The 26896-nt window shown below is 40.7% G+C and overlaps 1 protein-coding gene and 1 long non-coding RNA gene across 2 annotated transcripts in view; both read right to left on the bottom strand.

Moving 5' to 3' along the window:
* Positions 1-1357, bottom strand: part of LOC140995408 (uncharacterized) — a 150190-nt gene extending 148833 nt beyond the window's left edge. The window contains exon 1 of the long non-coding RNA XR_012178777.1: positions 784-1357. This is a non-coding gene — a long non-coding RNA (uncharacterized lncRNA). The remainder of the gene's footprint in view (positions 1-783) is intronic.
* A 44-nt stretch (positions 1358-1401) lies between these two features.
* On the bottom strand, positions 1402-24175 carry LOC140995387 (uncharacterized). The gene is made up of 6 exons (XM_073465369.1): positions 24063-24175; positions 21285-21364; positions 19463-19516; positions 18663-19307; positions 4883-6070; positions 1402-4765 (listed from the first exon to the last, which is right to left on the bottom strand). The coding sequence occupies exons 2-6, from the start codon at positions 21322-21324 to the stop codon at positions 1632-1634; spliced, it is 5061 nt and encodes a 1686-aa protein (XP_073321470.1). The 5' UTR covers positions 21325-21364; positions 24063-24175; the 3' UTR covers positions 1402-1631.
* Positions 24176-26896: the final 2721 nt, after the last annotated feature.

Here is a 26896-nt window from a genome sequence, read left to right on the forward strand (position 1 = left end):
ACTGCCAACACTTGTTTTCTGCTTTGACGCTGCAGCACCTCCCGACCTGTGATCACCACCTGCAGTCAGGCACAGTCCACACTCACCGGCTGGCCCATAGGCCCAATACATGCTATTTCCCTTGTGTCCTGTAGGGGGCTTTGCCTCATGATAAAACTAATAAAACCCTCATGCAACTGATAAAAAAACCACATTTAGTACAAAAAATGTTCCATATCAAAGATTTAGAAAAATCCTATAAATTAAGTGTATGGAAAATTAATGTTTTTTTGTTGTTTTTTGTTTTTTCATTTGAAAAAAAGTGTCATCATGTAAACAAACTGGTATTTAAAGGTTTTAAATCCTGAAAATGAATGAATATTTGGTCGATATTATCAGGACTGATGCTGGTTGAAAAATGTAACCCACTGAAAGTTGAAAATAATATTAATATATTGGGTTTTTATGACAGTTTTTGACATGGAACATTTTTTTTGTACTAAACGTGGTCTGAGTACTTTTTTAGTTTTTAGTTTTTTTTATCAGTTGCATGAGGGTTGAACTAGGGGACTTTATCATCAATCAGATAAAAAACAGTGACTGTGATCCTGAATTTAAACACATTGAGTATTTCCAGTAATACAGACCAGAGGTTTTAAACACATTACATCTGTTGAGTTAATCAGCTATTAAAAGCCTCGTTTATCACGAGACAAAACATCATCAACATATTGTGATTTAAACTCAACATACAGAAATAAGAAGTAACCAGCTTTGACAGATGCTTTCCAGTTGCTATCAGACCTTTACTCTCAGATATGGGATCATATCAGGCTCAAAGTCCAGTTTCACTTTGTGAAGTCTTCAGTCTTTGTTCATGTGATTTTCTCCATCAGACGAGTTATTTTAGTTTTTGTCTGTCAGCAGAATTTATGAAAACTTGTGAACTTGTGTTCGATTCAACATAAACAGAATTTTGATCTTCACAGCAGGTTGAAAAATGTTCAAACTTTGACAGAAGTTTGTCTCATTTACTGAATTAACATCCTGTTTGACAACATTTTGACTTGATGATATATTTCTATACACACAAGTCAAATAAACAAAAGGTTCTGATAAATACTGAGTAGAACTTTATCTTCTCCATATAAGACGACCTTAGAGTCCATTATTGTCTTTTATACCACGTTGACTCACTGATTCTTTAAAGTTCTTGTGGTCACTGTAGATTAGGCTGAGGGCAGAAAACTCTTTGTCACAATCTGTGAGACCAAATTCAACTCCAGTCAGTGAGGAATCCAAACAACACTGTAAGAGCAGTTCTTGACCTCACTGTGAATGATGTTAATTCAAAGTTTACATCTGACTCATCTGAAGCTGCTCGGTCCTCATGAAATGCAACAATCGTCGTCTTGAGTCAAAAGTTTCTGTATCAAGTCACTTGTTTCATTTTCATGTTTTTGCTGCAGAGCTTTCTTTTTCTCCTCATTTTTCTCCTTGCTCATTTCCTCTTCATGTTTATTCAGTAAGGCAGTGATTGTATTCAGATTTGCTCTCTTTCTGGTCACACATTTCACCAAGTCACAAATTTCACCAAGATGTTTTTTCCTCATTTCTTCTTCATTGTGGACTCTAAGAGCCTTTAAGAGGTCTTATTGCTCATCTTTGTCTTTCGTTTGTTCCTCATGTTCTTTCTTCTGATCTTCAAACTTCTTGTTGTATTTCTCTTTGAACTCTTTGAGCTCTTCAGCTTTCTCTCTGGCTTCTTCTTCATACATCTTCTTCAGATTCTCCATTTTCTGCTTAAACTTCTCCTCCATGTCTTTCTTCTCTTTCTCCTCTTGTTCTCTTCTGATTCGATCCTCTTCTTTTCTTTTCTTCTCATCATTTTCTTTTTCTTGTTGGTAATCTTCTTGCAGCTTTCTGAGCCTGGTTTGTTCCTCCTGTCGTCTCTGTTCATCTTCTTGACGTCGTTTTTCCCACCATTCATTTTGTTTTTTCTCCACCTTCTCTCGTTCTCTCCTCATCTCTTCTCTGCTCTCCTCCAGCTTTCTCTGAATGTTTTCCTTTGATTCTGACTCTGATCTTATTTTTTGCTCCAAAGCTTCAACTTTTTGTTTCCACTCCTGTTTCTGACTTTCTTCCTCTTGTTTTCTCTTCCTGTCTTCTTCTTCTCTCCTTTTCTTTTCTTTCTCCTGCTCCTTCTTAATGTTTTCCTTCATTTCTTTAAGTTGTTTTTCTCTCAGTTTTCTCTCTTCTTCAGTTTTTGCTCTCAGTTCTTCCTCAATGCACTTTCTCTCTTTCTCCTCTTGTTCTCTTCTGATTCGATCCTCTTCTTTTCTTTTCTTTTCATCATTTTCTTTTTCTTGTTCGTGTTCTTCTTGCAGTTTTCTGAGTCTGGTTTGTTCCTCCTGTCGTCTCTGTTCATCTTCTTGATGTCGTTTTTCCCACCATTCCTTTTGTTTTTTCTCCTCCTTCTCTCGTTCTCTCCTCATCTCTTCTCTGTTCTCCTCCAGCTTTCTCTGAATGTTTTCCTTTGATTCTGACTCTGATCTTATTTTTTGCTCCAAAGCTTCAACTTTTTGTTCCCACCTCTGTTTCTGAATTTCTTCCTCTTGTTTTCTCTTCTTGTCTTCTTCTTCTCTCCTTTTCTTTTCTTCCTCCTGCTCCTTCTTAATGTTTTCCTTCATTTCTTCAAGTTGTTTTTCTCTCAGTTTTCTCTCCTTTTCAGTTTTTGCTCTCAGTTCTTCCTCAATGCGCTTTTTCTCTTTCTCCTCTTGTTCTCTTCTGATTCGATCCTCTTCTTTTCTTTTCTTTTCATCATTTTCTCTTATTTGTTTGTATTCTTCTTGCAGTTTTCTGAGTCTGGTTTGTTCCTCCTGTCGTCTCTGTTCATCTTCTTGAAGTCGTTTTTCCCACCATTCCTTTTGTTTTTTCTCCTCCTTCTCTCGTTCTCTCCTCATCTCTTCTCTGTTCTCCTTCAGCTTTTTCTCAATGTTTTCCTTTGATTCTGACTCTGATCTTATTTTTTGCTCCAAAGCTTCAACTTTTTGTTTCCACTCCTGTTTCTGACTTTCTTCCTCTTGTTTTCTCTTCCTGTCTTCTTCTTCTCTCCTTTCCTGTTCTTTCTTTCTCTCCTCACGTTCTCTATTGATGTTTTCTTCCTTTTCTTTAAGTTGTTTTTCTCTCAGTTTTCTCTCCTTTTCTATTTCTATTTCTGTTCTCTGTTCATCCATTCTTCTTTTCATCTCTTCCATCTCTTCCTGATGTTTTCCTTGAAGCTCCTCCCTCTCTCTCCTCATCTCTTCTCTGTTCTCCTTCAGCTTTCTCTCAATGTTTTCCTTTGATTCTGACTCTGATCTTATTTTTTGCTCCAAAGCTTCAACTTTTTGTTTCCACTCCTGTTTCTGACTTTCTTCCTCTTGTTTTCTCTTCTTGTCTTCTTCTTCTCTCATTTTCTTTTCTTTCTCCTGCTCCTTTTTAATGTTTTCCTTCATTTCTTCAAGTTGTTTTTCTCTCAGTTTTCTCTCTTCTTCAGTTTTTGCTCTCAGTTCTTCCTCAATGCGGTTTCTCTCTTTCTCCTCTTGTTCTCTTCTGATTCGATCCTCTACTTTTCTTTTCTTTTCATCATTTTCTTTTTCTTGTTCGTGTTCTTCTTGCAGTTTTCTGAGTCTGGTTTGTTCCTCCTGTCGTCTCTGTTCATCTTCTTGAAGTCGTTTTTCCCACCATTCCTTTTGTTTTTTCTCCTCCTCCTCTCGTTCTCTCCTCATCTCTTCTCTGTTCTCCTTCAGCTTTCTCTGAATGTTTTCCTTTGATTCTGACTCTGATCTTATTTTTTGCTCCAAAGTTTTGACTTTTTGTTTCCACTCCTGTTTCTGACTTTCTTCCTCTTGTTTTCTCTTCCTGTCTTCTTCTTCTCTCCTTTCCTGTTCTTTCTTTCTCTCCTCACGTTCTCTGTTGATGTTTTTTTCCTTTTCTTTAAGTTGTTTTTCTCTCAGTTTTCTCTCCTTTTCTATTTCTGTTCTCTGTTCATCCATTCTTCTTTTCATCTCTTCCATCTCTTCCTGATGTTTTCCTTGAAGCTCCTCCCTCTCTCTCCTCATCTCTTCTTCCTTCTCCTTCAGGATCCTCTCCATTTCTTTCTGTATCGCTGCCTCGGCCTCTTGCAGCATCTCATTAGTGTAGCAGCTGCCTCCATTTGTCTTCACCATGGTGTCGATCTTGGTGATCAGCTCACTGACCTGCATGTGGTTTTGTTCATCATCGTTATTAAACACGTGGTATCTTCCTCCACAGTCAGCGATCAGTTTCTTAAAGGAATCATCACAGTCTTTTTCAATGTAATCATCAATGGACAGCTCCTCGTGTTCCAGTTTATCTCCTCCAGTCAACAGAACGATGGTGAACCTCTCAGCATTCTTCCCGAAGCCTTCCTTGATATGTTTTAATGTTTCCTTCTCTTCTGGTATAAATCTGCTGATTTCTATCACCAGCAGGAAGACATGTGGTCCTGGAGCCAGAAGACTGATGCATTTCACCATCTCCTCATTAACCTCTTCAGGGGACAGAGTTGTGTCAAACAGACCAGGAGTGTCGACCACAACGACTGGACGACCGTTTACTACAGTCTGTTCTTTCTGACAAAGTTTGGTGACTGATGTTTGACTTGATTTGGCTTTAAACTCGTCTCTTCCTAGAATGGTGTTTCCTGAAGAGCTCTTCCCGCTGCCAGTCTTCCCTATCAGCACAATCCTGAGACACTCTGGGCTCTGTTCTTCATCAGCACCTGTGAAATATAAAGACATGGAGTTACTTAAATATTTACAGTTGCTGCAGTATAGGATCCAGGAAGTCGTGTAGAAATGTTTTTGGACAGATTTTTTTAAAAATTCAGAGTACTTACAAGTGATCTTGTTCAGCCTCTGAAGTTCAGCTTGTTGACTGTGGATTTGTTTCTCTTGTTGTATGATTTTATCCATCTGTGCATGTGCCAATGTTTCAGTTGTATAACAGTGAGGTTTATTTTTAGACTGGCAATTTGTTTCCACCGTGTCCAACAGCTCTGGGATCTGCTGCTTGTCCTTGATGTTGAGAACAACAGATCTTCCTCCACAGCTCTGAAGGAGCTCCTGGATGTCTTTGTCCTTTCTTACAAAGTCAACAACAGCTGGAGCTGTAGGATCTGAGTCCACAGTGAACAGTATCATGGTGAAGTCACTGACTCGAGAGCTGAATGTGTTCTGGATGGTCTCTAACTCTCCCTTGTCTTCATCAGTGAGGGGACCCACAGGTAGGACCAGGATGAAGGCATGGACGCCCTCAGGATCACAGAGGGAGATACACCTGAGTGATTCCTCCATCACTTCCTCCTGAGGTTTTCCACACAAGGCAGGCAGCTCCACCAGGGAAACCCAACGTCCACACACCTCTCCCCGACTCTGAACACACTCTGATGAGTTGGAGACTGAAGGACCTAAAATGGCCTCAGCTGCTGAAGTCTTCCCTGCTCCTCTCCTCCCACACAGAACCAGGTTTAAAGCTGCTCTGATGTCTTCAGACTTTGGTCTGATGGTCTCTTCACTGAAGGTGAGGAAGGCTCCTCTGTTTTCATGGACAATCTTCTCCATCTTCTGCATTAATGACCCGTGGTTGTCTTCAGACATGTTGTAGTGTCTTCCTCCACAGTCTTTAAGGAGCTGATGCAGAGTGAAACTTGTTTTCTTCTCCTCATGTGTAGTGATGACCATCGAGTGTTTTAAAACATCTTGACCAAACAAACTCAGGATGAACTTCAGAGTTTCTCTGTTCTTCTCTGTGAAGTTGGAAGGTTTCACTATCAGCAGGAGAACAGTTGGTCCAGGAAGACAAAGACTCACACAGCTCTTCATCTCTTCTCTGACAGCTTCCACAGACAGACTGAAGATGTCTGGAGTTTTCACTACAGTTAAATGATTTCCTCTCCACTCTCCACATGTGGCCACACACTTGCTGGTGTTTTGATGATGAAAAGCTTGGTCCGTGATGATGAAGTTCCCAAGTCTTGTCTGTTTGTCCTCACCTTTTCCCAGCAGCACAATCCTGAATCCAGATGCTGTAATACAACAGAGAGGAAGACAAAATAACATTAGAGGCTGAACTCACCACACTTACACCACAACATGAGGTGTAACAGCCTTTAGTTCATAATGTTCATCCATTAGTTTAACTTTGCATTTATTTTTGCTGTTACACATTTTTGTACACTGGGTGGCAGTTAACTCCCATGGGACTGAATTTACACTGAGAGCGTAATGCAGCCAGGTGATATACAGTTTTTGGTCGTGGCATTTGCATATAGCTTGGCAGTGGCTTAAATTTGGTAAAGCTACCCAGCTGTGTAATGGATTGGGTTCTACCTGGATGCAAAACAAATCTGATTATTTGTAATAAATGAAGCACCAAATGTGATGTCTGGACATTGTAATTGGTTTGAGTGTTACACAGCTGATGTCTACGGCATGTTTCAATCAGGTTCGCTGACATGTAGCATCGCAGTGACAGTAACGGCTATATGAGGAGATCTTATCAGTCACCTACAGGCTTGGCCAATTTTGTAGTTTAATTCATTGTGCCAACATGTTAAATTGTGCTGTGTCTTATTATCCACAATTAACCAAATTATTTACCTCTACAACTGTTTTACATAAGAAATTCCATTTTAGAAAAGTGGTACTGAGAATCCAACAAAAAAAGTTTAAAAAAAAATAAATCTATAAAGGTGCTGGAGGTACATCCGCTCTTCTCCCTCACTGGTAAATTCTGAATCTGTTAACCACAAGACTCTCAACCTGCCCACCACCGTGCTCGGTTGTCCAGTGAAACAGTAGTGCACATCAACATGGCTATCGTGAGAGTAAGTATTGAGTTACAGAGTTCAACCATACATGCTTCAGCCTCAGTCAAACTCAGATGAGGAATCTGTTGTGCATCCAGAGGTGGGAAGGAACAAAGTACACATACTTTGTTTCTGTACTTCAGTAGATGTTTCAGGTGTCTGTACTGTACTTGAGTATCTCTGTGACTTTCCCTCTCTTCATCTGAACACAAATATCAGAACTTTCTCCTCCTTACATTTCCAAAACAGTCTCATTACTTTAGTTTGATGCATTTGAGGTGAATTATGGATAATTTTTATTTGGCGTCATCGCACGCCGCCTTCCCAACATCACAAGACTGATGTCGACCTATCAGAGTACATCACGCATGGCAGTGTCAGAGGTAGTACCAGAGGTAGAGTCAGAGGTAGAGTCAGAGGTAGAGGTAGAGTCAGAGGTAGTATCAGAGGTAGAGTCAGAGGTAGAGTCAGAGGTAGAGTCAGAGGTAGTGTCAGAGGTAGTTTCAGAGGTAGTGTCAGAGGTAGTGTCAGAGGTAGAGTCAGAGGTAGAGTCAGAGGTAGTGTCAGAGGTAGAGTCAGAGGTAGTGTCAGAGGTAGAGTCAGAGGTAGAGTCAGAGGTAGAGTCAGAGGTAGAGTCAGAGGTAGTATCAGAGGTAGAGTCAGAGGTAGTGTCAGAGGTAGAGTCAGAGGTAGTGTCAGAGGTAGTGTCAGAGGTAGTGTCAGAGGTAGAGTCAGAGGTAGTGTCAGAGGTAGTGTCAGAGGTAGAGTCAGAGGTAGAGTCAGAGGTAGTGTCAGAGGTAGTATCAGAGGTAGAGTCAGAGGTAGAGTCAGAGGTAGTGTCAGAGGTAGTGTCAGAGGTAGAGTCAGAGGTAGTATCAGAGGTAGTGTCAGAGGTAGAGTCAGAGGTAGTGTCAGAGGTAGTATCAGAGGTAGAGTCAGAGGTAGTATCAGAGGTAGAGTCAGAGGTAGTATCAGAGGTAGAGTCAGAGGTAGTATCAGAGGTAGAGTCAGAGGTAGTATCAGAGGTAGAGTCAGAGGTAGTGTCAGAGGTAGAGTCAGAGGTAGTGTCAGAGGTAGTATCAGAGGTAGAGTTAGAGGTAGAGTCAGAGGTAGTGTCAGAGGTAGTGTCAGAGGTAGAGTCAGAGGTAGAGTCAGAGGTAGTGTCAGAGGTAGTATCAGAGGTAGAGTTAGAGGTAGAGTCAGAGGTAGTATCAGAGGTAGAGTCAGAGGTAGTGTCAGAGGTAGAGTCAGAGGTAGTGTCAGAGGTAGAGTCAGAGGTAGAGTCAGAGGTAGTGTCAGAGGTAGAGTCAGAGGTAGTGTCAGAGGTAGTGTCAGAGGTAGTATCAGAGGTAGAGTCAGAGGTAGTATCAGAGGTAGAGTCAGAGGTAGTGTCAGAGGTAGAGTCAGAGGTAGAGTCAGAGGTAGTGTTAGAGGTAGTGTCAGAGGTAGAGTCAGAGGTAGTATCAGAGGTAGTGTCAGAGGTAGAGTCAGAGGTAGTATCAGAGGTAGAGTCAGAGGTAGAGTCAGAGGTAGTGTCAGAGGTAGAGTCAGAGGTAGTGTCAGAGGTAGAGTCAGAGGTAGTGTCAGAGGTAGAGTCAGAGGTAGTATCAGAGGTAGTGTCAGAGGTAGTGTCAGAGGTAGAGTCAGAGGTAGTGTCAGAGCAGAGGTAGAGTCAGAGGTAGTGTCAGAGCAGAGGTAGTGTCAGAGGTAGTGTCAGAGGTAGTATCAGAGGTAGAGTCAGAGGTAGAGTCAGAGGTAGTGTCAGAGGTAGTGTCAGAGGTAGAGTCAGAGGTAGAGTCAGAGGTAGTATCAGAGGTAGAGTCAGAGGTAGTGTCAGAGGTAGTATCAGAGGTAGAGTCAGAGGTAGTGTCAGAGGTAGAGTCAGAGGTAGTGTCAGAGCAGAGGTAGAGTCAGAGGTAGTGTCAGAGGTAGAGTCAGAGGTAGTATCAGAGGTAGTGTCAGAGGTAGTGTCAGAGGTAGAGTCAGAGGTAGTGTCAGAGCAGAGGTAGAGTCAGAGGTAGTGTCAGAGGTAGAGTCAGAGGTAGTATCAGAGGTAGAGTCAGAGGTAGAGTCAGAGGTAGAGTCAGAGGTAGTGTCAGAGGTAGTGTCAGAGGTAGATTCAGAGGTAGTATCAGAGGCAGTGTCAGAGGTAGAGTCAGAGGTAGTATCAGAGGTAGTATCAGAGGTAGTATCAGAGGTAGAGTCAGAGGTAGTATCAGAGGTAGAGTCAGAGGTAGAGTCAGAGGTAGAGTCAGAGGTAGTGTCAGAGGTAGTGTCAGAGGTAGTATCAGAGGTAGTATCAGAGGTAGTGTCAGAGGTAGTGTCAGAGGTAGTATCAGAGGTAGTATCAGAGGTAGTGTCAGAGGTAGAGTCAGAGGTAGTGTCAGAGGTAGTGTCAGAGGTAGTATCAGAGGTAGTATCAGAGGTAGTGTCAGAGGTAGTGTCAGAGGTAGTATCAGAGGTAGAGTCAGTGGTAGAGTCAGAGGTAGTGTCAGAGGTAGTATCAGAGGTAGAGTCAGAGGTAGAGTCAGAGGTAGTATCAGAGGTAGTATCAGAGGTAGTATCAGAGGTAGAGTCAGAGGTAGTATCAGAGGTAGTATCAGAGGTAGTATCAGAGGTAGAGTCAGAGGTAGTATCAGAGGTAGAGTCAGAGGTAGTATCAGAGGTAGAGTCAGAGGTAGTGTCAGAGGTAGTGTCAGAGGTAGTGTCAGAGGTAGTATCAGAGGTAGTGTCAGAGGTAGAGTCAGAGGTAGTATCAGAGGTAGAGTCAGAGGTAGAGTCAGAGGTAGTGTCAGAGGTAGAGTCAGAGGTAGAGTCAGAGGTAGTATCAGAGGTAGAGTCAGAGGTAGTGTCAGAGGTAGAGTCAGAGGTAGTATCAGAGGTAGTATCAGAGGTAGTATCAGAGGTAGAGTCAGAGGTAGTATCAGAGGTAGAGTCAGAGGTAGTATCAGAGGTAGAGTCAGAGGTAGTGTCAGAGGTAGTGTCAGAGGTAGTGTCAGAGGTAGTATCAGAGGTAGTGTCAGAGGTAGAGTCAGAGGTAGTGTCAGAGGTAGAGGTAGAGTCAGAGGTAGAGTCAGAGGTAGAGTCAGAGGTAGTGTCAGAGGTAGTGTCAGAGGTAGTGTCAGAGGTAGTATCAGAGGTAGAGTCAGAGGTAGTGTCAGAGGTAGTGTCAGAGGTAGAGTCAGAGGTAGAGTCAGAGGTAGTGTCAGAGGTAGTGTCAGAGGTAGAGTCAGAGGTAGTGTCAGAGGTAGTGTCAGAGGTAGAGTCAGAGGTAGAGTCAGAGGTAGAGTCAGAGGTAGTGTCAGAGGTAGTGTCAGAGGTAGAGTCAGAGGTAGTGTCAGAGGTAGAGTCAGGCTAGCATCTCAATGCATTCAACAACAAAATAAACTTGAAGATTTGGAGGCTTGCTCACGCTGGCAAAACATTCGTATAGTTGGAATTAAGGAGAAAGCTGAAGGCGGGCAACCAACGGAATTTGTGACTATGCTACTTCCGAAGCTGTTGGGAGATGAACACTTCGACAAACCAATAGAAGTGGACCGTGCCAACCAGAGCCTTGCACCGGCTAAAGATGGTAAATCGAGGGCTATTATAGCCAAACTGCATTACTTCCAGGTTAAAGAGCTGGTGCTGAGGCTCTCTCAGGAGAAGGCTCCGCTACAATAAGAGGGGCGCCCAGTGTTTATTTTTCCCGACCTCACGTCTGCTACCATGAAGAAACGCCAGGCTTTTCAAGTGTAGAGCCAGAAGAATCAGATTTGGCTTCAGACACCCAGCGAGATTCGTGGTTACAGTTTTTTTTAATTTTTTTTTATTAATGTTTTTATTCATTTGACAGGTAAAGGTACATACAATGAAAAATAAGGATTTTTTCTTTTTTTTCCAAAAACAACAACCACTTATTCCCTCCCTTTCCCAGCCCTCCCCAATCCTACAAAATTTGTCACAGATCAGTAATAACACACATCCTTCCTTCTTACCGTAAACAGGCATGCAAATATAAAAGTACCTAGACAATTAAGAGAGAGTAATAAAAATAAAATAAAATAAAAAATAAAAAACACCACAAAACTGAGAAGTAATATTTTCAATGGGTTGAGATGAAATAAGGAGGGAAAGGAAATTCAAAAGTCAGTTGTCAGAAGTGAACATTTCACTTGTCCTGTAGTGTCTTTAATTTAGCTATGTAACTAATCATGCAGCCCCAAACCGAATCAAATTTTCCAGGTGTCCCCCTCAGATCGTATTTAATTTTCTCCAGATCTAAGTACAGCATGAGGTCCTTAAGCCACACGGAAGCTTTGGGGGCAACTGGTGCCTTCCATTCCAACAAAATTCTTCTACGTGCTAATAAAGAAGCAAAGGCGATACTATCCTTAAACTTTTTCCTAATTGTTTGGTCTGATAATACTCCAAAAATAGCCAGTTCTGGACAAGGTGTCAATTCCATATTTAGTGCCTCTGCAAGATGTTTAAAAACAGCCGTCCAGTAAACTTGCAGACGGGGACACGACCAAAACATGTGGGTCATGTTTGCTGGTGACAAGTGACACCTATTGCATGTGTCTGCGACATTGGGATAAATTTTGGAAAGTTTGGAATTGGTCAAATAAATACGATGGACAACCTTAAATTGTATCAGATTAAGCCTGGAGCAAGATGTGCTGTTATTTACACGAATTAATGCTGAGTCCCAGTCACCGTCATCGATAACCCTGCCAAGTTCTTGTTCCCAGTCTTTCTTGATTTTATCAAGAGATGTCTCTTTGAGATGGGATATTAAGGTGTACATTTTTGAGGTAAGGCCTTTCTGATTTGTGGGAATTTCCAAAATTGATTCAATTACTGAGTTAGGAGGGATATTGGGGAAACAGGTACTATTGGATTTAACAAAGTTACGAACCTGGAAGTATCGGAATAGGTGAGACTTGGGAAGGTTAAATTTTTCACATAATTCGCTGAAGCTAGCGAAGACATTGTTAATATATAGATCACTTAGCCTGACAAGGCCTGAGCGCTGCCATAGAGAAAATGCATTATCAATGTTGGGAGGGAGGAAGAGATGATTGTTATGTATGGGGCTGTGATTAGACAATCCTTTGAGTCCAAAAGTACATCTAAATTGGAACCAAATTTTAAGGGTGGAGACTACAATTGGGTTACATGTATATTTGGATGATTGAAAGGGCAATTTTGATGTAAGTAGAGCTAGGAGTGATGTAGAACAGGATTTAGCTTCTAGTTTACACCAGATTAATTCAGGTTCACGAATCCAGAGAGTCATTTTGCTTATGTTAGCTGCCCAATAGTAGAGTCTTAGGTCAGGGAGTGACAAACCACCAACGGACTTATGCCTTTGTAAAAACTCTCTCCTTATCCTGGCGGTCTTGCCTTTCCATATAAAACATGAAATTTGCTTATTTATAGCACGAAAAAAGGAATTGGGTAAAAAGATCGGCAAGCATTGGAAAAGATACAAAAAACGTGGAAGCACGTTCATTTTGATGCAATTTACCCTGCCTTGTCGATTAGGGGTGAAAAGTTGTTGATTCGTGGTTACAGTTAACAACAACACCAGCACATTTGACACTCCAGCTGAAGCTGAAAAGTTCCTGCGCCGAGAGGCTGGGGACTGGGACTGTTGCTGCATCTGACCGATAAAGAAACTATGTTCTTTGTTTTGACATGTGTCAACATCAAGAGACATATTAGCTATGTTCAACAACTGAGACGCCGGAAAATATGCTCACGTTAAGATTTGGGTGAGGACTGAATGTTATTTTTTCTATTCTTAATTACTTTTTCATTTGTGAAGTGGAGAGTCTGTCTCCCTGGTTTAGAGAGAGATTGGTAGTTATCTTGCTAGTCTGGCCTCAGGCAGGCCTTCACGTCTAGCTTTAACTGAAGGTTTGGGGTATGGAAGCGCTGCTCCTGGGTTTGTTCTGTCCTTTGGGAGGGTTTTATTGTTATTTTGGTGTTTTTTTCAGCACATCTGTTTGTTCAGATTATTACTTATGTTCTGCCACAGTCATATTACAGATTCCTCTAAGCAGTAGATATTATGTTAACTAATTCACATAGGCACGGAAACGGCGACATTAAAATAATCAGATGGAACGTACGCAGGATTAAGTCCATTGAAGAGAGGGAAAATATATGCACATCTATGTGCGCTCAAAACTGATATTGGTTTTCTAGGAAACACACATTAAGAATACAGCAGCGAAGGTACTTCGTCCTTCATGGGCATCTCAGGTTTATCAGTCGAACTTCAGCACAAAATCAAGAGGTGTTACAATCTTGATGAGGAAAAATATACCTTTTATCCACTCCCAGACTATTTCTAACCAGAGGGGCAAATATTTAATAGTTTGTGGAACATTAAACTCTATACCATTAACTTTAGTGAATGTGTATGGGCCCAATTATGATGATCCCACCTTTTTTCAGAATCTTTTCAGCACTATACCAAATCTATCTGACTCAAACATGATCATAGGTGGAGATTTCAATTGTGCTTTAGATCCCGTTTTAGACAGGCAGCGCCCCAAGTAAGTTTTGTGTACAAAATATTGAAAAGGCGTCGCAGTTCATTTAAGAATAGTGGAACACTCAATAATCTCATGCAGTCTTATAATGTACTGGATATTTGGAGGCTCCTTTATCCCACAGCAAGAGATTTTTCATATTTCTCTACGGTGCACAAATCCTACTCAAGAATTGATTATTTCTTATTGGACTCAAAGTTGATGACTTCAGTAGCTATACCTGAATACCAACGATACTGGTGATGTTGATGACTCCACTTTATGGGAGGCCATGAAGGCTGTTATTAGAGGCCACATAATATCTTATGAGGCAGCAGAAAAGAAAAAAATCAAAGAAAAGATTGAGTGAAATAGATAATCAGTTAACTAATCTAGAAGCTTCTTACAAAACAGAGCATAAACCAGAATTGCTTAAAGGGGACATATTATGCAAAACTCACTTTTTCCTTGCTTTAGTATGTATATTTGCGTATCCGGAGTGCCTCCCCACCCCTTAAGCATGATTTTTCGACAACTAAGTCAATATTTCATAAATTACTGGAGTCAGGGATTGGGTCTCTAAACGAGCCGTTTGGATTTCGACCGGATTGTGACGTCACAATCCGGTCTTTTGCATACTCCAGTCCTGGCGCTGGCTATCTCCTCCCACACTTGGCCAGCTACCTGGACGAGGATCCGCCATTTTTCTCGTTCTCGCTTAACTTGTACGCGACAGCCTGACCGCTACCATGTACAACCCATAGGCCGAGCACTGCTGCTCTGTCGTCGGATGCACGGATCCTCCTGTTTCGCTACATGGCCTCCCTACCAAAGAGGATATCAGAGCGAAGTGGCTACATTTTATTTATCAGGGAAACGTCCCAGCTTCAGTGAGTAAAAGTGTTACGTCTGTGCCAGTCACTTCACGCCGGACTGCTTCAGCAACCAGGGTCAGGACTGGACGCTGGACTGGCGACAAGATTGTCCCTTAAAAGATGGATCCATACCCACCGTCAATGATGGAACTGTAAGTACTTAAAAAACAGTGTAGTTTGTGTTACTTTGGCCGTTTAGCACATGAGCTAACGCTAACGCTAACGCTAATGCTAACGCTAATGCTAACCGTCGATGTAAATATGAGGCTAACGTGAAGTTATCAACGTTGGGCTTACTGGCCGTAGGATTCACGATTTGTCATATCAGCACTCTTTTAAAACATGACAGTGAATTGAGAAAATGAATTAGGATATTGAGATTTTATCGCTTCTAACCGGCCGGTGAACCACTGCTCGGCGTAAACAAGCAGAGGAGATTGTATGAAATCATCTCGGTTGTTAGCGGACGGTGAGCTACGTTCATTCATTAGCATGTTGTGCTAAAGGACAGTGACCTGCACGTTACCTGCAGTAAAGCAATCACTACTTTGTTTTGGAGCTGGAGACAGGGGTTAGCTGCTACATGTCTGCTGTGCTACTATCAGTTATATGCAGGGATGGACACAGAAAAGTTGCTTCGCAAATGTGTATAGCTCGTTGCCATGGTCACGCGATGCCGTCCTCACGTCTTCCGCCCGGCAGGAAGAGGTGGGCGGCGCACGCAGCAGCTCATTAGCATAAAAGGGAAAGGCACTCAAACCGGCCGCTTAAAACAGGGCTGTGAAACTGGTGTGTAAACACCCCTGCTGTGCTCAATCCTTCGGTTTTTTCGACCAAAGCATGTTACTATCATTCCATTTAGACATCAAGGAACCATGTCAACAAGCAGAAATGAGCATAATATGTCACCTTTAATAAGATTACTGCTTTACGGTACGAGTATAATTCTATTATGTCCAAAAATGTTTTGAAGCTACTAGTACAAGTCAGACAGAGATACTTTGAGCTCGGCGAAAAACCCCACAGGCTGCTAGCTCGTCAGCTAAGACAATCGCAGGCCTCTAGAGCTATACATTGTATTAAATCAAAAGATGGTACTCTACTGACGGACCCTGTAAAAATTAATAAATGTTTTGCAGAATTTTATGCAAGTGTTTACCAATCTCAGGGCGAACCATATCATGAAACTATAGATACTTTTTTTGAAAATCTAAATTCACCCAAATTGTCAAAGGATTCAATTAATGTGCTAGATGCTGATATTGATCTAGATGAGATTAATACAGTTATCTCCTCCTTCCCCAATAACAAGGCAGCAGGTCCAGATGGCTTTAGTGTAGAATTTTTTTAAGTATTTGGTTGTAGAATATCACCCCTGCTTTTAGGCATCCTGAAGCATTCTAGGATGACCTTAAGTCTGCCGCCCCACTATATAAAGCCAATATATCTTTGATTCCTAAACCTGGCTGTGACCCCAAAGTGGTTTCATCACATCGTCCCATTTCACTGTTGCCCATTGAAACTAAAATTATTGGTAAAGTTCTGGCCAATAAGCTAAAAGAATGCATAGGTCTTATCATTCATTCTGACCAAACCGGCTTTATACCAGGTAGACATATGTATTACAATCTGCAACGCCTTTTCAATATTTTGTACACAAAACATACAGAAGAGGCTGCTGTCATTTCCTTACACGCACAACTTGCGTTCGATCGAGTGGAGTGGCCTTATATGATGTTTGCACTCCGGAAATTTGGATTTGGACCTTCCTTTATGAAATGGATTGAGATCATTTATTCGCACCCAACTGCCTCAATAATCACTAACCAAAATATATCTCCTCCCTTTGCAATCCATCGAGGGACACGTCAAGGTTGTCCTCTCTCCCCCTTTTTCTTTGCAATTATCATTGAGCCGCTGGCCACTAGCATCAGGCAAGGCCCTTTTAATATCTCCCATCGACATGTATGGGCATAAACATCACCTCTCGTTATATGCTGATGACATCCTCTTGTACATCTCCAACCTACAAACATCAATACCCTCCCTTCTGACTTTAATTAATAACTTTGGCAGCCTGTCAGGATTTTCTATTAACTGGGACAAAAGCGAATTGATGCCAATTTCTACAATGGTTAATAAGACCTACTTGCAGTCCATTCCTTTTAAGAAAGCCTATGAAAAATGTTCATATATTGCTGTGATTGTAACAAAGAATCCAGATGATCTTCTAAGAGTAAACTGGCAAAACAAAATCAAGCAAGTTAAAAGTAATACTGATTCTGGAGAACCCTCCCAATCTTTTTGGTTGGGAGGATTAATGCAATCAAGATGATTGTACTACCACACTTTCTCCATCTCTTTCAGTCAATTCCTTGTTTGCTCAATCTTACTTTAAAAAGCTAGATTCAATTATTATACCCTTCATATGGAACTATAAAGCCATCAGAATTTCTAGAAAACACTTATCAAATTGAATTATTGGACGGCTCATTTATCCATTCTTGCATGCTGGAAAAAGGTTCCCCTTTCTACCACAAACTCCTGTCCGGCATGGTTACTCATTGAACGTTCTCTTTGCAAAAAATCTTCCTTGCCTGCTCTCCTCAACAGCCCCACTACAGTTGATAAATCAAATTTTAGTAAAAGCTTTGTAGTTGGCAGTACTTTAAAAATCTGGAAGCAAATAAAACTATTCATTAAGGCTCCAAAAATCGTGGATATATGTGGATACTCCGATTTGTGAAAATCACTCCTTTACACCCGGCCTGAACAATTTAGTTTTTTCCACATGGAAGCGGAGAGGCATATGTAATGTAGGGGACCTATATATTAGAGGGAACTTTGCCTCATTTGCACAGTTGAGAGAGGTCTACAATATCCCTGTATCAAGTTTTTTCAGGTATCTACAAATCCGAGACTATGTCAGGAATCACATGCCCAACTTTAAAAAATTGGATGAGCATGAGTCACTAGAGGCAATGAATAGATTTGATCCCAATACTCGTGGGGCAGTCTCCTTTTTCTATTGGATCCTGCACGACAGTTCTCTGATAAACACAGCAAAAGTTAAACAGGCATGGGCGGACGAGTTAAATGTAGAATTAGAGGATGAGGTCTGGGACGAATGTTAAGGGAGTATACATGATTGTTCTGTTAATGTCAGACACAACCTTATACCGTTTAAGACGATTATTCCAGGGAAAAATTGCACAGCTTTTATTCTGATGTTTCACCTGTGTTTAATCGATGTAAATCCACAATCAGTAATTTGACACATGCTTTCTGGTTTGCAGTAAACTTCACACATATTGGAAAAACATCTTTCATTGCTTCTCGGAGGCTTTTGGGAAGCGTTTGGAACCAGATGCACTCGTAGCCATTCTTGGAGTAACAAGCTCCTTAACTTCTGCCAATAAATATGAAAAAAAGGCTGTCTTGTTTGGGATGGTGATTGCAAAAAAGTTAATACTGCGAGTGTGGAAAATGGACCCTGTACCCATGTATGATATGTGGATGAGTGAAATGGCAAACATGATGAATCTTGAGAGACTGAGATTTTATAATGACGATAGAGGCGATGTGTTTGAAAAGATCTGGGATCCTTTACTGAAATATTTTCAGGGTGTAGATTAGTGTGTTGTTTCTAAGGTGCCTTACTGTGTATACTCTCTTTTTTTTATTTGTCTCTCTATTTGTCTCTTTACAGTTTATGTGTGTATCTATTCTTTGTATGTGTATATTTATATGTATGTATATATATATGTTTATATATATAGAGAGATATATATATTTTCTGTACTGCCAAAAACTGCTTTGCTTTGTATTTAGTTTTAATATGACTGTTGTTATTGGTATCACCACGGATGTGCTATGTCTGTTTTGTTTTTATTTCTGTGTTCTTGTGAAACTTTAAATAAGTAATAAACACATTTAAAAAAAACTTTAATAGTCTTTGAATTATATTAATATGACGTGAGCTTCAGTTAGCTTTGACCACAAATGTCCTTCAGAGGGAGACTTTTTACTCTGATACTCTGAGTACATGTCAGAGCCTGTACTCGATTACTTTTACTGGAGTAAAGAAGCTGAATCAGTACTTCTACTTTTATGCCTTGCCTTCCCTTTTACAAGTGTCTGTTTTTACACAAGTATCTTAACTTCTACTGGAGGACAAACTGTGGACTTTTGCCTCCTTTACGTCTTTGACATAATGTCGACACAGTTGTTTCTTCACACTCTGTTGATAATGTTAGTTCGTTTTTTGAATGTTTTAAGCTATATTTTAAGGAAAATGCAGCATTAGTTCCTTTAAAATGTATGCTTGTATTTGCATATGCAAAGTATATGACTTTAACAGATGGGTGAGAACAAAGTTTTCATTGTCAGAATTATTTCTGCACTTACCAGCAGCTTTAACAGCACCGATGATAGATGTCTGTGTTTCCTTTTGTTTGGGGTTTTGATGATCAGCTGGTAAAGACAATGTTGGGTCCTCAAACACATCACAGCTGACATGATCTCCATTATTCTCCTTTACGATTTGACCCAACCGTGTCAACAGCTCTGAAGGTTCAAGATTCTTCTGCCACAGAAACCTGTATCTACACATTCTGTTCATGTCTTGTATTCGAGGAACTTCCATGTATTTTTCCATGAAACCTGGACTCTCCTCTCTGGGTGTTGATATCAGAACCAGTGAATGATCAAAGGATCGATGACTGAAGAGGTTCAGGACTCTGCAGAGCTTCAGCTTGTGTTCCTCAGTGAAGTCTTCAGGCTGTAGAACCAGCAGGAACACATGAGGTCCAGGATCAGAGAGTCTCACACAGGTTCCTACATGTTCTGTCAGTTTTTCTAAAGAGATGTTGGGATGCAGCAGATCTGGGGTGTTGATCAGAACTATTTCTTTCTCCTTTACCCGTCCTCTGACTCTCAGACAGCCGTCTGGTTCTCCCTCAGTGTTGAACACAGTTGTTCCCAGTATGAAGTTCCCCACTGAACTCCTCTGAGACCAGCTGTTCCCCAGCAGAACCACCCTCAGCTCAGACACTGGAAAGAAAAGGCAGAAAAGGACAAACACAGATTTGCATTTATTCAGTTATAGTTTCATTGCAGTTCAATTATTTATGACAGAATTTAACTCAGAAATACTGTAAACTCAGATGTTCTTAAATAGCAGGATGACACAGTTCAGTTTGACTCACTGTCAGGTGGCAGGAGCCCATAACTGCTGCTGCGCTTCAGAGGATACAGATTATCTGTGAATGTAAGGAAACAACATGCTTATTAATCTCATTCATGCAGTCCTCTAAAACTTTGGACTACATCTGAAATAAACATGTGGAAAACCGTCCAGAACCCAACATAATCATAAAAGGGACCCAATCTAAAAGTGACCCTAGGACAGTCAGACTCAGTCCTGAATGTGGTGGACCTGAACAGACCCAAACAACAACACAGCACTAACGCTGGGAGCAGCATGATGCTCCACCAAATAACAAGCGACGTAACAAGTGATGGAAAAAAGGAACAACAAGTAATTTTTTCTGCCATATTTTCTGTGATGATGATGATGATGATGATGATGATGTAACTTTGATCAATTTGACATATTGGTACCAGAGATGGGTAATCAAGTTTGCGACTTTGACTTAAATCGCACACACAGTAATTTGAGACTTGACTTGAGACTCGCCCTCAGAAGACTTGAGACCCGACTCGGACTTAAGATTTGGGACATGTGAACAACCTTGATTTTTTATTTTCTAGCACATCAACATTAAGAAAATGTCTGACTGTTTGTCACAAGCTTTGCCGATAGGAACTACAAACAAGGCGCAAACAAACGAATTGCCTAATGCAACGTTTGCAGAATGAATATAAAGGATGCTGGATCGACCCAACAACTCTATCAGGTACCTGACAGGTCAGTCACTTGGTCGTGTGAAAGTTACCTCAGCGCCTGCTGCACACGTTTAGTACAGTGTGTTTTGATGGGCTTCATTCACAAAACACAAACATTTCTATCAGGAATAAAAGTCAGCTGGTGTTTACTGTTGAACAACGCAGACAACTGTCCACAACACTGGTCTGTTCAGTAAGAAAAGGACTTGGGAAAAGGATGGCCCATAACTACTAATATAAACCAGTAATAAATTATATTTCATTGTGAGTTTTATATTCATGCAAGGAATCATTTTTGTCACACAAAGAAAGGTGCCAATCTTCATAAATGTTAGATTTCTCTTTGAACAAAACTGTTGATGTTTTACTTTCACCTCTTTATGGACTTGCAGTACAGTTCAGATAATCTGGCAGCAATAGTGTTGACTTGTGACCAAAAACCTGAGACTTGACTTGGACTTGCAAAAAATGGCTTGTGAGCATCTCTGACTGGTACAAAGACCTGAGTCTTGACCCTACCAGGCCTGATTAGACTGAAATAACTCTGATCCAGGTCGGGTCGAGTCAGAATGTTGGTGAGGTCAAATAATCAGGTAAAATTAAAATGGTATCCTTCTCCAATTTCTGCTTTTTTAAAGTATTTTATTACAGTTATTATTACAGGTGTAGCCTGTGTCAGACACCCACACATTTACATTAAGTTTCATGTAATACTGTACTGAATACAGCTGCACCTGACAAAAACATCATGTCATCTACATTATGTGTCCAACGAAATGAGTCACTGTTGGAGAAAAGTCCTGCGGCTGCCAGTTCAAACACAGCAGCTTGTGATATGACTCCATCACACTTTAATGTTTTGTCGCCACCATGTGGGACTCTGCTGGCTCTGCACCCTTTCAAATAAAGACACTTCAAACTAATCAGACAGCAGTTCAGTGAAGTGTCCGATTTTTAACATCGAGCTTTCACACTAGTTCCTTCAGAAACTGCCTCCTGTAGTTTACTTCAGGTGTCCTGCAAAGAGTCCTGTAGCAGATAACTCAGACATCACACTGATGTGTTTTGAATCCACCAAATGTAATGTTTTGTCAAAGAGTAATAAAGTCTGACTGGACTCACCTGATGCTGCAGCCGCCATGACGTCACTCTGCTGAAACATCAGACTCGTTCAGCTGGAGACCAGCTGCTGCATCGAGCACCTGAAGGAGGAATGATCAGAGTATAAATGATGTCACACACCAGCCTGTTTTACAGAGGTCACCTTCACAACTTCACTGGGGATTCAACCTAACAACCCATGAGCTGGCTACAGCTGATAATGTGAAGGCCTGTGTTGACAATTACCTTATATTGAAAATTATTATTATAGTTTAACTTTTAAATCTATAGAATGATGTAATCTCTGTAGTTTGTGTTGATGCTTTGCTGTAATTTGTTCCTTAGATTTTAAGGCTTTCTGAATAAATCTTATTAAATACAGTTGAGCTGCTTCAGTTACAGTCCTAGATAAGTATTCCTGCATCCACATGTGTTAAACACAGGTGTAGTGCTGCCGGAGCACCGCTCCACCACTTTTTCCTCTAAGTGAGGAAATAAAATGTTCAGTTTACAAAATCTGGTTGAATGTTAAAATATCAAAGTGATGAATCTTAGTTGTTTGGCATGTTTTGAACAAAGGTGGGCATCTTCTCATCAGCAAAGCTCAACAGCTGTTCATGTGCCACTTGTTACATTATGTGATGAATACTGTCTGTAACGAGCTGCACGTACAGTATCGTCCTGTCATTCACTCTGTGAGGCGGCTGCATGTTGTCCACCTACACACTCAACACAAGAGTTACAGAAACAGCAACTGCATTTAGGACCTGAGCCAACAAACTACTGAGCTGTACTAAAAAGTGACATGTCCAGGGTTTCTGCTCTGACATCATCAGTGGCAAAAATAAAACAGTGTTGACAAAAGTGAGTAAACTATCAGCCTGCCGCAGTCACACTGTCTGTTACTGGGTCAGTGTGCTGTTGTTTAATAAAAACATTTTATAATTATTTTTAATGCTGCTCCTTCCAGCAGGTCTGCATGACCTCAGTGTTTATACAAGCCTGGCGACAGGCCTGCATGCAAACAGTCATAACTACACGTGCAAATAACTTTATGTCCGTGGTAATAGCAAAGGTCTTGATGGTTAGTAAGATAACTGTTCCTCCCCATAACAAATCCATTCTTGAACCTTTTATTCACAGTTTGCTGATCTTGGGTGGTTTTCCAGTGTCATTTGATAACTCTGCTTCAAGTATTAACGTCATAAGACAGGAGACTGCAGTCTGTCTCCTTGAGGATACAGGTGTACAGTCATGTGTTTATTCAAATATTCTATGTTGCAAGTATGAATAGAATAGCTCCAGAAATACTCTGCCAATTGATAAACAAACAGAACAGTAGAATGAGAACTGGGGCTGCAACAAGTGGAAATTGCAGTAAAGCGAAACGCAAAACCACATTCGGACAATCATCCTTTGCAGTGAAAGGCACCAAACTGTGGAATACATCACCATCAGAAATTAAAACATTGACAGAGTTCAAGGTTTTTAACACACAAGTAAAACAATGGCTGAAACTCAATAAACTCTGTGAACATTGACCCGCACATGCGCGCACATGCGCACACACACATTAATCGTTGTCCTTGTTTTTGTCCTTATGTCTCCTGTATTTGATCTGTTCTGTCACAAGGTAGGAGCTGCAGTCACTTTTTGGCAGGTAAAATACTGCGTTTTATGAGTTGTATTTTCCCTTTAAAGGTATTTCAACAGGTAAAAAGGACTGGGTTGGTTATAATCTAGGGCGCAGGTAAAATAATGGAGAGTCATAAGGATAATTGCAATAGAGATCAAATCTTTATTTTATACATAACCCATCCATAAATCATGTTAATAACAGTCTAGTTTCCAAATATCATCAAGGATATTAGACATACAAACACATTAACACTGGAAACAATACTACTGCCTGTGATCACGTACATGTCATGCCCTGATTACGATATAAACTGCAACACTTTGGTCACAATTGTGATTATTCAGTTACAAGAAACGTTAAAGTTTCACAAAGACATAGCTTTGCTGTTCCCACGGACATAAAGTTATTTGTACGTGTAGTTATGACTGTTTGATCCGGATAAAAGCAGCTGCAGACGTTTATAAACTGAGTGATACAGCTTTAACAGGCTGCGCGCTCTCTGTTTGGCACCACACCTGCACATGCACGCGTCTTATAAGGTGCGGTCTGTACTTCAATAAACAGCACTACACCCTGTCTGTATATGTATATATGTGTATATACACCTACATGTATAGTCAGATGATACACACCATACAAACTGAGCCTGTAACCATCAGTCTAACAGTGGTTGAGTAACTTCCTGATGTCTTCAGTTAAACTTGACCTACAAAATGGCGGCGCCTCAAGTTGATATTAAGTGATATAGATATTTTGTGCGTGCACAGACAAAACTTCAGAACTCAGATGGTCAGATTCACAGCCTGATTCATCTGAAGTCCAGCAGGAGTGTGAGGACTGGAGAACAATTCAAAACACATGAATCATATTTCCTGCCGAGGCCTTTGGTTTAATGTGTGAAGCAACCTGCTCACTTATCTGAGGTCATTTATCTGCAGCTGCAGTCTGTCGCAGTATTTCTGTTTGTCGGTCAGCTTCATGTGGGACTGAATAGAAAGTAGTTTCCAGCTCAGTTAGTAAAGTAACTTGGACCAGAGTGATTATCCTTTCATCTCAGTCAGCTGCTGATGTCTAATTACAACTTCATTCTGATCAATGATCCGTTCTATTGATCTACAGCACTGACAGACTTTATACTGTATTTATTTGTTGGTATTTACCTTTAGTTTAGTTGTGATTCGTCGTCAGGTCCCGTCGCTTGTCCGCCGCACAAGACAGGTTCAGCAGGTCTGATTCACTGTCATCACTTCCTCTCAGTTGGCAAAATATACAGACACACATGAACGGTCTGAAGGAGAAGTCCACTGTATCACTTATGTAATAAAGGCCATAACTGGCGCGCGGGCACGAGCGCACCTGAACGTGCGAACGGACCCGAGTGGACCCGAGCTCGTCCGAAAAAACTGCGACAAATTTCCCATAAGGAATGAATGGAAATGTGATTTTTTTTTCACAGAGTTGTAGCCACACTTGTCTTCTTTCTCCCAATGTGTCACGAGTGAGACGCGGCGGGGGAGATCACTCGGGAAGACGTGATGAGTTCATGCTTTCTTTCTCTGTCGCTCGAGTTACGAGCAGGACTCCAGCGGTGCACAGACTGTCTCCTGTTATCTGTTGTTCCTGTGTGCGTAGATGAACAGACCGTAAGTTATGTGTGTTATTTCTCCCGTGATTATGAACGGTCTATATTGTACGTGAAGCTATCGCTGCTTTGGCTAATAAGCTGTTGTTATGCGGCCGTATTCTGTTTATATGCAGCGAATACATGTGTGCTATTCCTGTTTGAATATAACTGTATATACAGTTGGATTAGTGTTTATGTTTACCTGTAACCTGGTCAGTGCAATACCTGAGATTATTATTTCTGTTACTAATAATATGCTGATTTATGTTTATATTCTTTTTCCTATTGCAGACCACACACACACACACGCCTAGATAACTGCTTTGCTGCACATTCAGTGGGTCTGCTGTGTTGTTGTGCTGTACTGAAGACTATATCTCAGTAAAAGGTTAAAGCTGCATCCTGCCTCCTGTCCAGTGTGTTTTGATTGACACCCCAGGGCGAGTACTATCCACACCTTGTAACCTCCTAATTAACAACTTAGTTTAAAGTGTTTGTAACAAAACGTTGCAGGAGCATTAATCTCCTCACTCAGTTTGTTTTGATCATAATAATGTAGGCACCAGGTTTTGCATTACACTCCTTTAACACTGTTGGACACATTATGGATAGTTTTAAAACAACTGATCCAAACTGACAGAGCAGATTCAGAGATATCACCTTCATCATTCCTCACATTCCTTTTTAAAACCTGCTGCCATTATTAGGCTACTCGCAAACTTCCTCTGGAGACACAAAGGACTTTATACCTTTTTCCTCCCCAACACCTGTTAATACACTTCAATGTGTAAAATTGGTGGCGTTTCCCTTTAACAGGATAACATGTTGAGTGCTGTCACTTCAATTCATGTAAAACGTTTCCAAATTCAATAAAATATTAACTATGTAGCAGATTAAAATATATTTAGCATCACCACTGTTAATGTAAAGTGTTATTAGCTATATGCTATATTTGACCATCATGCTATAAACACGTAATTGTGCTGTAATGACACAAAGTCTGACACATTAATCTCCTCACTCAGTTTGTTTTGATCGGGCTCCATTTCTTCGGGACGGGCGCCATCTTGTGGAGCCCCTGCAGACTGGAGTGGTGCACCCCAAAGTTCCTGAGCATCAGCCGCAACATGTCGGTCTGTATCAAACTCCGTCAAAGTCCGTTAATATCTTCATTTTGTACGTAGAAACGTTTTTTCTTTACTTTGTTATGTTCGCAGGGCTCCTAATTACTGTTATTAATTATTCTGTGGCGTGTTAGTCGTGTGTATTGTGTTGTAGAGCATATGTGAGTATTCATTTAGGCACCTAGCTTGATGGTTCAGTGACTCTTTGATTTAAGCTGCTGACCCAGACATCAGCACAGTTCACCAGCAAACACTCAACTTAGTTCGTTATTTTGTCATTATTTTAATATTGTTTGGATCTTGGTACCACAGAAGTTGTGGAGGAGATAATATCTTGTTTTGTGTAATTTATTCCAGCTGCTGAAATGTGTAGTCGGTGTGCTGTAAGTGAACGTGTTAAATGGACGTTGGTACTGAAACGTTAGCAGATGTTGCTAACAGGTTGTGTTCGGGTCTCCAGGAGGACGGACAGACGGACCGAACCTGCGGACTGAGGCGGAGTGGGACTCACTTCAGCCCGGAGGATGGCTCAGTGATGACGGAGAGAGGAGGTGAGCTGGTAGTGACAGGAAAAAGACAAGCAATACATTTACAAGCAATACAATATAATTAATATATTTGAATATAGTTGAATTTCTTTTTTATGTTCAAACTGTGTTCAGTAATTATGTCATTATTTTTTCATTTTTGGATCATTTTGGCTGCATTAATGCATATTACATACATTTTGGCAAAGGTGTTTGTTTTATTTTTATTTTATTTTAAATTTCAACCTCAGCTCATATAATTTGACAGGAAAAGACCCACCATGTGAAGATTCATTTCTACACTTTGTACTTGTGATTAAAAACACTATTTATTGATTACAACTATATCTGATAATGTTTGATTTCCTTCTAAACAGAGAAGTTATTTCAGGGCTCGACGCAAACTTTATTCCTGAGGAGCACATAAAGAGATTTAGAGACACAATGAAATGACATGTTTTATGAGAAAATGTTTACAAGCAATTCAATATAATTATTATATTTGAATAGAAAAAGTGCATTTTCTTTATGTTCAAACTGTGTTCAGTAATTATGTCATTATTTTTACTTTAACCCTCATGCAACTGATGATACATGTAGTGTTTTTTAACTTTCATTTTCGGATCATTTTGGCTGTATTAATTATTGCATAATTTGGCAAAGGTATTTGTTTTATTTTTTTTCTTTTACATTTCAACCTCAGCTCATATAATATGTCT

This window comes from Pagrus major, chromosome 5, assembly GCF_040436345.1.
Source record: "Pagrus major chromosome 5, Pma_NU_1.0".
Taxonomy (NCBI): Eukaryota; Metazoa; Chordata; class Actinopteri; order Spariformes; family Sparidae; genus Pagrus; species Pagrus major.